Raw genomic sequence first — 12245 nt, 5'->3', positions numbered from 1 at the left:
CCGCTCCGCGGGCACAGGCGCCCCTCCTCCGCTCCGCGGGCACAGGCGCCCCTCCTCCGCTCCGCGGGCACAGGCGCCCCTCCTCCGCTCGGCGGGCTACAGCGTTATCCAGCATTTTAAGGCTATGTGTAGATAATTCTGCCACTTGCTACCCGACCACAGCAGAGCAACTACAACTCCCACCATGCTCTCCCTGAGCGCAGAGCACATGGAGGCTGACACAAATGAGTAGCGGCGGATAGACACGAGGACACAGCGGCACGCGTTCACGTAGAAACCCACCTCTTTATTCCAGCTTATGGTTCTGTATGAAGTCAGAAAAAAAAAAAATTGACAAAAATATATATAAAAAAAAAATTCTGCAGTAATCCAGACGGACGCCATAAGCAGAACAATACTACGGAGCCCGAAATACAAAAACCGCGCTCGCCATTTACACGGAAACCTTTACAACTGGATGCAATGGCCGCCCGTCATCAGGAGAGGAGCTGCAGGGATGGAGGCAGAGCGGGCGCAGGTTAAAGGGCCGGCGTCCAGTCTGCTGTAAGCACAGCCTCCGCACATTGCTGCTTACTGTCAGTGAATGGAAAACATTCCCAGTTGCCTGCTGGCCCCATCACGCAGCTGAAGGAGTGGGAACAGCGTAGTCAGCAGGCACCAGGGAGTCCAGGACTGACATGTGTGCGGCTGTTGCGGGTACACTGATACGCTGTAACAAACCCTCAGCTGTGTGAGCAGGAAGAGATCACCCAGAAACCAAGAACGTTTCCATTCAATGACAGCAAGCATCTCAGAAATGGTGAGGAGATGAAACACAAAGTTAGTTAAAATCCCGCAATGAATAAACTTTATTTACAAACGACTGGACGACAACTTTTAACCTCTTCCGGGCCGGTGTTGACTGTTGTTGCAGTCAGGGGTGGGGGCAGGGCCTGGGTGAGGAGCGCAGGGATGGGGCAGCAGTTTTTTTGGCGGTCAATCCTACAGAACACAGGTAAACACGGAACTATATGACCAGCGGGGGCGGGGTGGCGAGGAGAAATCTGCGCTAACCCTCGTTTTGGTCTGAAATGAAACAATCAGAAAACAGATTTAACGTTACGGCGTAAACTGAGGCGGAAACCGGCGAAAGGCGCACAGCCTCAATGTCTGCAGAGCGGAGGTGACCTCCCCACCAAATCCGAGGGGCGACGACAGAGCCCCAATACAGCCCTCCAGCTAGTGCTGCATCACGTCTTATACTCCACTCACATCCAAAGCGGAGCTCAGGCCTCGGCCCCTGCCGTATCAGGGCCTAATAACGTAGTGTTTGCACCAGGCGCGGTCCGGCAACAGGAGGTCGGTCTGTGACTACAGCAGAACTGTGAGCGCAGCTCTGGCTGTGACTGGAGTCTAAAACATGAAATCAAGGGAAGTTGACAGAGCCCCCGGGTGTGACACATAGATGTAAACTACTGATATTGGGGGGCCGGGGGGTCACCCCGCTCACTGTTCTCCACCATCTCTGATGAGACCAAGGGACAAACGAGGACCGGACAGGAGCGGCGACATCCTGCCGAACAGAGAGCAAGAAAGAAAATACATCTGAGGCTGCGAGATCGTCTTCACATAAAGAAGTAAAACCTTCTCCCTCCAGACGGAGCCCCCCGAGGACACAGTCCAATGACAGCGGCTGCGGGGGCTTAGCAGTCGCTCTTCCACAGTTTGATGGTCTTGTCGTTCTCCAGCGCGGCCGAGGCGATGATGTTCTCTGTGGGGTGACAGGCAGTGGAGATGACGACATCTGCAAGAGGGAGGAGGAGACGTCAGGACCAGAGAGCGCGCCGACTGCCCGCACCACGTCTGACCCCAGGAGCTCGCACTCTACTCCTGCCCATACTCCTCCCCCCACCACGTCTGACCCCAGGAGCTCACACTCTACTCCTGCCCATAACACAGTATTACTCCTCCCCCATCATGTCTGACCCCAGGAGCTCGCACTCTACTCCTGCCCATAACACAGTATTACTCCTCCCCCATCATGTCTGACCCCAGGAGCTCGCACTCTACTCCTGCCCATACTCCTCCCCCCACCACGTCTGACCCCAGGAGCTCACACTCTACTCCTGCCCATAACACAGTATTACTCCACCCCCATCACGTCTGACCCCAGGAGCTCACACTCTACTCCTGCCCATACTCCTCCCCCCACCACGTCTGACCCCAGGAGCTCACACTCTACTCCTGCCCATAACACAGTATTACTCCTCCCCCATCATGTCTGACCCCAGGAGCTCGCACTATACTCCTGCCCATAACACAGTATTACTCCTCCCCCATCATGTCTGACCCCAGGAGCTCGCACTCTACTCCTGCCCATAACACAGTATTACTCCTCCCCCATCATGTCTGACCCCAGGAGCTCGCACTCTACTCCTGCCCATACTCCTCCCCCCACCACGTCTGACCCCAGGAGCTCACACTCTACTCCTGCCCATAACACAGTATTACTCCTCCCCCATCACGTCTGACCCCAGGAGCTCACACTCTACTCCTGCCCATAACACAGTATTACTCCTCCCCCATCACGTCTGACCCCAGGAGCTCACACTCTACTCCTGCCCATAACACAGTATTACTCCTCCCCCCATCATGTCTGACCCCAGGAGCTCACACTCTACTCCTGCCCATAACACAGTATTACTCCTCCCCCACCATGTCTGACCCCAGGAGCTCGCACTCTACTCCTGCCCATAACACAGTATTACTCCTCCCCCACCATGTCTGACCCCAGGAGCTCGCACTCTACTCCTGCCCATAACACAGTATTACTCCTCCCCCACCATGTCTGACCCCAGGAGCTCACACTCTACTCCTGCCCATAACACAGTATTACTCCTCCTCCATCATGTCTGACCCCAGGAGCTCACACTCTACTCCTGCCCATAACACAGTATTACTCCTCCCCCACCATGTCTGACCCCAGGAGCTCACACTCTACTCCTGCCCATAACACAGTATTACTCCTCCTCCATCATGTCTGACCCCAGGAGCTCACACTCTACTCCTGCCCATAACACAGTATTACTCCTCCCCCACCATGTCTGACCCCAGGAGCTCACACTCTACTCCTGCCCATAACACAGTATTACTCCTCCCCCATCATGTCTGACCCCAGGAGCTCACACTCTACTCCTGCCCATAACACAGTATTACTCCTCCTCCATCATGTCTGACCCCAGGAGCTCACACTCTACTCCTGCCCATAACACAGTATTACTCCTCCCCCATCATGTCTGACCCCAGGAGCTCACACTCTACTCCTGCCCGATGATGCCTCTGCCTATAACACAGAGTATTACTCGCTGCTCTTCCTCTGAACATGGCCGCCATCCGTGGCCCCTGCCCGCTCACCTGTGTGGCCCTGTAGCTTCTGCACGATCTCCTTGGTCTGGAGGTTCCAGATGTAGACCAGATTATCCTCTGACCCCGACACGATCCACTGCAACAGAGACAACGCAAAGTTACAAGAGGAATGTGAGCCGACAGGCCGTCAGGGGTTAACGGGCATGGCACACACCTTGCCGCCGGTTACGGAGAAATTGGCGAATATGCAGTACTTCTCGTTCTTGTGACACGTGTAGGTTTTCAGGCACTGGAAGTAATAAAGACGTTGGTGAAAGCGATCCAGATGAGCAGAGACGGGGGGGAGACGGGGGGGGGGGACTAGGAATCAGGGCAGCAGTACTACTACCACCCCCATTGTCTGGGGCAGACTGCTGGTGCTACTGCTCTTCACCCTCAGCCATGCCTGCGACTTCTTCCAGCACGGAGGTCGCGCTCACCGCGGTTTTAGGGTCCATTCAGAAGTCCGTAACGTGTTTTGCGGATCCACAAAACACGGACACAGCATTGTGCGAACCGCACATCGCCGGCACTAATAGAATATGCCTATTCTTGTCCGCAATTGCGGACAAGAGTAGGACATACAAATAGTGAAAAATGGTGGCTCACTGAGGACGTGATCACAGAATTGGTGCTGCTAACCCGCAAGAGGGACACCCACCCTCTGGTCAAAAAGCAGTAGTTATAGAATAGATAAGGGTGAGCACTCAACAAATGGCACTTGGAAATTAAAAGTTTAATTAAACACTAAAATATTAAAATACAATAAAATAATATAAAATAATATACTGTTAGATGAAGGATAAAACGGTATAGACAATTTCATATATAAACAATTTCATATAAACAGTTGACATGTGTTCATTTATGCGAATTATGAACACATGTCAACTGTTTATATGAAATTGTTTATATATGAAATTGTCTATACCGTTTTATCCTTCATCTAACAGTATATTATTTTATATTATTTTATTGTATTTTAATATTTTAGTGTTTAATTAAACTTTTAATTTCCAAGTGCCATTTGTTGAGTGCTCACCCTTATCTATTCTAAGAGTAGGACATGTTCTATTTTTTTCGGGAACGGAAATGCAGATCCTCATTTCCGGAGCCGGGCCGCACGATTTAAAATGAATGGGTCTGCAATTCCGATCCGCAAAATACGGAACGAAATTGCGGACGTGTGAATGGACCCTTACTGTCATTTTCTGACCGTGTGGTCCGCACACGGAGTGAGCGCCGCAGGCACGATGAGCAGGATGACCCCCGGGGGAAGGGGCGATAACGGCTCCAGGGACAGTATGGAGCTACACAAGACCGCGCACCGGAGAACCTACCTTCCCTTTACTGTAGTCCCATAACTTCAGCGTGCTAAAAGGGAACAGCAAAACACAGGGGGTCAGAGCGGAAAAACATGGCGGCCACAACAGTCCTGCAAGTCACGTGACAAGGCTTGGAGCTGAGAGTTTGTTACAGTGCATCAGTGCAGACAATCCTCTGAGAGCCACACACACCGCAGCACGAGTCTCCAGGTAAATGCACTGTAACAAACCCTCAGCTGTTTGTTAATTCCTGTCAAGTCTTACAGACGCAGCAGCCGAACGAGCGCTTTATTACGACTCTGCACTTACTTGTCTAAAGTCGCAGCTAGAATGTATTTGCCGTTCGGAGAAAACTTCACAAAAGACACGGGCGGGTTGTCATCATCTGAGGACAGAAGATGCAGACGGTGACGGCGGTGCACTACATCACACAGACTCCCAGCTGCTCCTCAGATCTCCAGTGTTACCAGGAGGCCGAGGAGCAACGGAAGGAACGGTCAGGGGTCTCCACAGGAACGTCCGCTTTCACTAAACTTACCGATCAGCGTTTTCAAGCACTGGCCCGAGGCGGTGTCCCAGATCCGGCTGAACGACAGAGAGACAAGTCAATTAGAAATGCAGAATCGGGCGGCAGATTACTGGACGCTGCGGGAAGCGACCGGCGCTGCCGATCTCACTCAATGAAAACTGGATGATCCAATATGGCAGCACCAGCACTCCTCTCATAAGGATCATATGTCTACCCAGCAATGATTGGGGTTGTAGTACTACATTACCAGGCATGTGTGTGGTGCAGGACAGTGACCTGTATCATATGTCTACCCAGCAATGATTGGGGTTGTAGTAGGCAGCCCTCTTCGGAGCCGATACTCACCACAGGCCGTCGTAACTACTGGAGACAATGAGGGAACCGTCACGATTAAAATGCACCTGGGAAGGTAAAAGAAAGAAAGGCGACATATGCTGATTATTACCTGCGGATCCCAGCGGACCGCCCAACCCCCCCCCGGAGAGGAGGAAACCTGATACCTGCCGAAATAACCACAAACCTTCAGAGAGGCGCCCTCATTACCCGACAACTACTGCTCCAATTATCACTGCCGGCCTGGGAAATAAATTGTGAGCTCCAGGAGGCGGGGATGATGGGAGTGATACACTGTGTATAAGGGAGCTTACAGTGTGGGAGGAGCGGGATGATGGGAGTGATACACTGTGTATAAGGGAGCGGGATGATGGGAGTGATACACTGTGTATAAGGGAGCTTACAGTGTGAACTGCTGGAGGAGCGGGATGATGGGAGTAATACACTGTGTATAAGGGAGCTTACAGTGTGAACTGCTGGAGGAGCGGGATGATGGGAGTGATACACTGTGTATAAGGGAGCGGGATGATGGGAGTGATACACCGTGTATAAGGGAGCGGGATGATGGGAGTGATACACTGTGTATAAGGGAGCTTACATTGTGATCTGCTGGAGGAGCGGGATGATGGGAGTGATACACCGTGTATAAGGGAGCGGGATGATGGGAGTGATACACTGTGTATAAGGGAGCTTACATTGTGATCTGCTGGAGGAGCGGGATGATGGGAGTGATACACCGTGTATAAGGGAGCTTACATTGTGAACTGCTGGAGGAGCGGGATGATGGGAGTGATACACTGTGTATAAGGGAGCTTACATTGTGAACTGCTGGAGGAGCAGGATGATGGGAGTGATACACCGTGTATAAGGGAGCTTACAGTGTGAACTGCAGGAGGAGCGGGATGATGGGAGTGATACACTGTGTATAAGGGAGCTTACAGTGTGGGAGTGATACACTGTGTATAAGGGAGCTTACAGTGTGAACTGCTGGAGGAGCGGGATGATGGGAGTGATACACCGTGTATAAGGGAGCTTACATTGTGAACTGCTGGAGGAGCGGGATGATGGGAGTGATACACTGTGTATAAGGGAGCTTACATTGTGAACTGCTGGAGGAGCGGGATGATGGGAGTGATACACTGTGTATAAGGGAGCTTACAGTGTGAACTGCTGGAGGAGCGGGATGATGGGAGTGATACACTGTGTATAAGGGAGCGGGATGATGGGAGTGATACACCGTGTATAAGGGAGCGGGATGATGGGAGTGATACACTGTGTATAAGGGAGCTTACATTGTGATCTGCTGGAGGAGCGGGATGATGGGAGTGATACACCGTGTATAAGGGAGCGGGATGATGGGAGTGATACACCGTGTGTAAGGGAGCTTACATTGTGATCTGCTGGAGGAGCGGGATGATGGGAGTGATACACCGTGTATAAGGGAGCTTACAGTGTGAACTGCTGGAGGAGCGGGATGATGGGAGTGATACACTGTGTATAAGGGAGCGGGATGATGGGAGTGATACACTATGTATAAGGGAGCTTACAGTGTGAACTGCGGGATGATGGGAGTGATACACCGTGTATAAGGGAGCTTACAGTGTGAACTGCTGGAGGAGCGGGATGATGGGAGTGATACACCGTGTATAAGGGAGCTTACATTGTGAACTGCTGGATGATGGGAGTGATACACCGTGTATAAGGGAGCTTACAGTGTGAACTGCTGGAGGAGCGGGATGATGGGAGTGATACACTGTGTATAAGGGAGCTTACATTGTGAACTGCTGGAGGAGCAGGATGATGGGAGTGATACACTGTGTATAAGGGAGCTTACAGTGTGGGAGGAGCGGGATGATGGGAGTGATACACTGTATAATAGGTGGATTAGATTTAGAGCTCCTGGGGTCAGGGATGATGGGAGTGATATATCGTGTACAGGGGCTTTCATCCTGTATATTCTCTACCACAAGCTGCTAGAAATACATTGGTTGGGATATTACGGCTGAGAATTAAAGGGGGCGTCTGACGGGTGCGGGTCCCATCTCCAGAACAGGGCCCTTCTGAGTATAGCTGGGAGCGGACGAGGGGTCCTGATCTTTAAACAGAAGTAGGGCCCGCACCTCCTGGAGTCTATGGCCTTGTGCAGATGAGACATCCCCTTTAAAGGCAGGTTTAACCCCCTAGAAACCAGAGAGAAGGCGACCACAGATAAGCTCTTACTGCGGACACGGGGTCGGAGTGCGCAGGCAACGTCTTCAGACACTTCCCGGTCTTTACGTCCCATATCCTGACACTTTCATCAAACTGGAGAAAGAGAACGATCACATGATCAGACAAGATGATGTGGCTCGGGGGTCTCCCAGCACACGCAGAACTACAAGTCCCAGCAGGCGCCAAGTTCACCGACAGCCGGACAGACCTGGATCTGAACTCTCCTCAGCCAGACACAGGCATCCGATCTGCCGAGACCAGAACAACTTTTCCATCAGACAATCATCTGAACATTGACTGGGGGTGCACCACAACCCATCGCTGCACTTACCGATCCCGACACAATGAGGTTGGACTGGGGGTTAAAATTGCAGCAGAACACGTAGTTACTGTGACCCTTCAGCGTCTTCAAACATTTCCCCTACAATGAGAAGAAGGTGAATTAGCGGGAGCGGCGCTGGATGCTTCCTGTACGCAGGCCTCGTGCTGAGTGATGTATCACTGATTGGCGGGGGTCCCAGCTGTCGGACCTCCACCGATCTGATAGAAAAATCAGAGCGACACCATGTGAACGGACCCCAACAGGCGCTCAACCAAGCGCATCGCCCGGGAAGAGGAGACCTTATTTTGGGTGGAATTCGAGGGGACGTGACCCCCTTATCTTGCACATGAGCCCCGGTGACAGGTCCACTAGACGGGAGAACCCCCCAGCAGGACGTCATGGCGGATGTTCTGGTGGTCACCCAGCTTTCCCTCAAACGACCAAGCAGAAAATCTCTGTAACCCTTTATATGGTGGATTTGTTTTTTTCCCGAGGAGGTTCAGGCAGAACTCCCCTTTAACAGATACGAGTGCAGTGTTCCACTAAGGGACCCCCGAGGAGGAGGAGGAGGAGGAGGAAGGCACCCACCGAGCTCACGTCCCAGATCTTCAGAGTTTTGTCGTCTGAGGCGGAGACCAGGAGATTGGAGTCGGAGGACCAGGCGACATCTGATATTCCCTGCAAGAGTCAGACAGATGCATCAGACGGAATGACGGCGTCCCCGAGGACGGGCCCCTGTAATCAGCAGTGTGACAGGGGTCCGAGCAGGTCCCCGGATGTGGAGGACGTCTCTTACCAGCTTGTGCCCGGATATCGTCTTCTCAAACTTGCCGTCGTACGCCCCCCAGATCTTTATCAGTTTATCAGCCGCTTAAAGGGGGGAAAAGAGACAACGTTAGAGACGGCGTGACGCCTCATCTGCTTTCACCAGGAGGCTCGTAAAGGGAGTCTGTCAGCAGCTTTAACCATTCTGAACTGCTGACAGTACTAGAAAGGGGCCAGAGAAAGCAGAGCAAACATGGCTCCTGTGGAGATCGTATCAGGAGCAGTGGGAGGATGACGTTTTATTCTGCTCAAAGTGCTCGTCTTTGATATTCATGTCTGACGCTCAGGATAAGCTATCAATATCCTGCTTTCGGGGTCTGACACCTCAGATGTTACCGTGCAGCTCCGGCCACTGCACAATACATGGAGCTATATGGTTGTGGGGTGTCAGACCCCGAAAACAGCATATTGATAGCTCATCCTGAGTATAGGCCGCCACTATCAAAATCCCAGACAACTGCTTTAAGTGCCAAATGGGCGGAGCTTCACTGGGACATACCCTCTACATGGAGCTGCTTCACAGCCCCTCCCCTCTGAGCTGCAGCGTCCAATCAGAAGACAGCACATCTGTCCCTTAGAGGAGGGGCTGGGAAGCAGCTCAATGACAGGCACTTCACAGTGAAGCTCCGCCTCCTGGGCACTTGCAGAATAAAGCTTCCTATTCACACCACTCCTGCTAAGACCCACAATGAGGCCCCTTCACTTCTCCCTGTGAGAACAAGGTCCCTGCTGCAATGAGGACCAGTGGAGCCCGATCCCTGCCCCATCCTTACACGAGCTGGCCAGCCACTCCCCGTTGGGGCTGAACTTCACGGAGGACACGGCCTTGGTGTGCCCAGCCAGGGTGAACTTGAGGGTGTAATTCGGCTTCACAGGAGCGGGCTGAGGAAGAGAAGACTCCAGTCATGACGTGGGATCAAAGGGCGGATGTAATCTGCAGCCACACGGACGCTCCGGTCTAAGTACACACCGCACCTCCCCACTCAGGCCGCACGGCCATCACTCACGTCTGTACAAAAACCGACAAACAAGATGGCGGCAGAGCCGTTCACACATTCTCACATGCATAGATGGACCTCGCACCCATCGTGTCCACATTCACCACACAGAACATGTCCCCCCGAGGCAGGGCCCGCTGACCTTGCTCTGGTTGCTGGAGGATGACGGGGTGGACTGCGTCTTCGAGGCTTCGGTCTCCGGCTTCTTCTCCTCTGTGGCCATGACGGATTCCCCGGACACAAGTCACGCGCTGCAGGCGACGTCTGCTCCCTCTGTGCAGGCTGCTGCAGATACAGAAGCGCAGGAGGCCGTCAGCATCTCGTACGTGTCCCACTCCGATGGTGGAGAGGCCGCGGCACCTGGAGGAACCGTGCACTCCTCTTTACACGGGAGCTAGGACACGACTAGAAGATTGGAGCTGTGAGGTCACTATTCTGATGGAAACAGCCAGCTTGTGGACAGATTAGCGGAGCTCCTACTGCAGGGGCCGTTCTCACATCAGTCCAGCAGAGGCCAGTGCAGACACTGAACAAGCAGGGGGTACAGGGAGAGTACAGGACTGAGTGCCGCTCTGCAGTAGAATATCCTGGGGAGGGAACAGCGGGGGGGGGGCACAGCGGAACAGGGGGGGGGACAAGGCACAGCGCCGCGCGGAACGGGGGGGGGGGGGACAAGGCACAGCGGAACAGTGGGGGGGGAGGGCAAGGCACAGCGCCGCGCGGAACGGGGGGGGGGGGGGGGGGTGGCCAGGCACAGCGCCGCACGGAACGGGGGGGGCCAGGCACAGCGCTGCGCGGAATGGGGGGGGGGGGGCCAGGCACAGGGCCCGAACGGGGGGGGGGGGGGTCAGGCACAGCGCCGCGGATAACGGGGGGGGGGGCAGGCACAGCGCGTAACGGGGGGGGGGGCAGGCACAGCGCCGCGCGGAACGGGGGGGCAGGCACAGCGCCGCGCGGAACGGGGGGGGGGGCCAGGCGCTGCGCAGAACGGGGGAGGGGGGGGGCCGGGCGCTGCGCGGAACAGGGGGGGGGGCCAGGCACAGCGCGGAACGGGGGGGGGGGCGGGGCCAGGCACAGCGCGGAACGGGGGGGGCAGGCACAGCGCTGCGCGGAACGGGGGGGGCAGGCGCTGCGCGGAACGGGGGGGGGGGGGCCAGGCGCTGCGCGGAACGGGGGGGGGGGGCCAGGCGCTGCGCGGAACGGGGGGGGGGGGGGGCCAGGCGCTGCGCGGAACGGGGGGGGGGGGGCCAGGCGCTGCGCGGAACGGGGGGGGGGGGGGCCAGGCGCTGCGCGGAACGGGGGGGGGGGGCCAGGCGCTGCGCGGAACAGGGGGGGGGGGCCAGGCACAGGGCCACGCGGAACAGGGGGGGGGGGGCCAGGCACAGCGCCGCGCGGAACAGGGGGGGGGGCCAGGCACAGCGCCGCGCGGAACAGGGGGGGGGGCAGGCACAGCGCCGCGCGGAACAGGGGGGGGGGGCAGGCACAGCGCCGCGCGGAACAGGGGGGGGGGGGCAGGCACAGCGCCGCGCGGAACAGGGGGGGGGGGCAGGCACAGCGCCGCGCGGAACAGGGGGGGGGGCAGGCACAGCGCCGCGCGGAACAGGGGGGGGGGCAGGCACAGCGCCGCGCGGAACAGGGGGGGGGGCAGGCACAGCGCCGCGCGGAACAGGGGGGGGGGGGCAGGCACAGTGCCGCGCGGAACAGGGGGGGGGGGGCAGCCACAGCGCCACTGGGGGCACACACAGCGTCACACTGACGATTTGGGGGCTAAAGGGGAGCAGCAGTGACCAGCCTCAAATATATATGTGAGCCGCTGGAAACATAAAGCATTTAAAGGGGCAGGCCGCGTTTACACCGGATTGTATGGGAATAGCCCCGGTATGTAGCGCTATACCCGAGGACACACCCTGGTACTCCTCTCCGTTCTCACGCTCCGGACTCCCCGGTTACCTGCTCCTCGGGCCTTGCTCTCAGCTCATTGAAGCCACACACACGGGAAGCGAGAAGGCTGCGCGCCAGGCCGGGCAACAGAGCAACAGACGCGCACGCGCAGTAAGCTAGTCTCCAGCCACAAAGCGCAGGCGTGAAATCTGCCGTACCGCTCGTATGCGCAGGCGCAGAACTCAGGAAGGAGAAGGGCTCATGCGCAGACGGATGACGCGGAGACAGAAAATGTAAAGTGCGCATGCTTCCAGGTCTGGCGGGGAATAGTGGGAGGGTTTACAGGTTCTGCGCATGCGATAAGAACAATCAGCGGACGGTTTGGAGCTGTGCATGGCTAGTGTGAAATATGGGATAAGCTTCCTGGAGGACACGAA

At 55.7% G+C, this 12245-nt stretch overlaps 1 protein-coding gene across 1 annotated transcript; it reads right to left on the bottom strand.

Annotated features, from left to right (window-relative positions):
- Positions 1–314: 314 nt before the first annotated feature.
- WDR5 (WD repeat domain 5) lies at positions 315–12007 on the bottom strand. Its single transcript, XM_040406035.1, has 14 exons — positions 11878–12007; positions 10070–10212; positions 9703–9811; positions 8901–8974; positions 8693–8782; positions 8114–8203; positions 7792–7875; positions 5584–5639; positions 5248–5294; positions 5019–5094; positions 4725–4758; positions 3560–3634; positions 3394–3481; positions 315–1783 (listed from the first exon to the last, which is right to left on the bottom strand). Exons 2-14 carry the CDS (start codon positions 10148–10150, stop codon positions 1683–1685), a joined length of 1005 nt encoding a protein of 334 aa, XP_040261969.1. The 5' UTR covers positions 10151–10212; positions 11878–12007; the 3' UTR covers positions 315–1682.
- Positions 12008–12245: the final 238 nt, after the last annotated feature.

The sequence above is a fragment of the Bufo bufo genome, chromosome 8 (assembly GCF_905171765.1).
Source record: "Bufo bufo chromosome 8, aBufBuf1.1, whole genome shotgun sequence".
In the NCBI taxonomy this organism is placed as follows: Eukaryota; Metazoa; Chordata; class Amphibia; order Anura; family Bufonidae; genus Bufo; species Bufo bufo.
The sequence above is the reverse complement of the archived record's forward strand: the minus strand, read 5'-3'. Positions and strand labels throughout refer to the sequence as shown.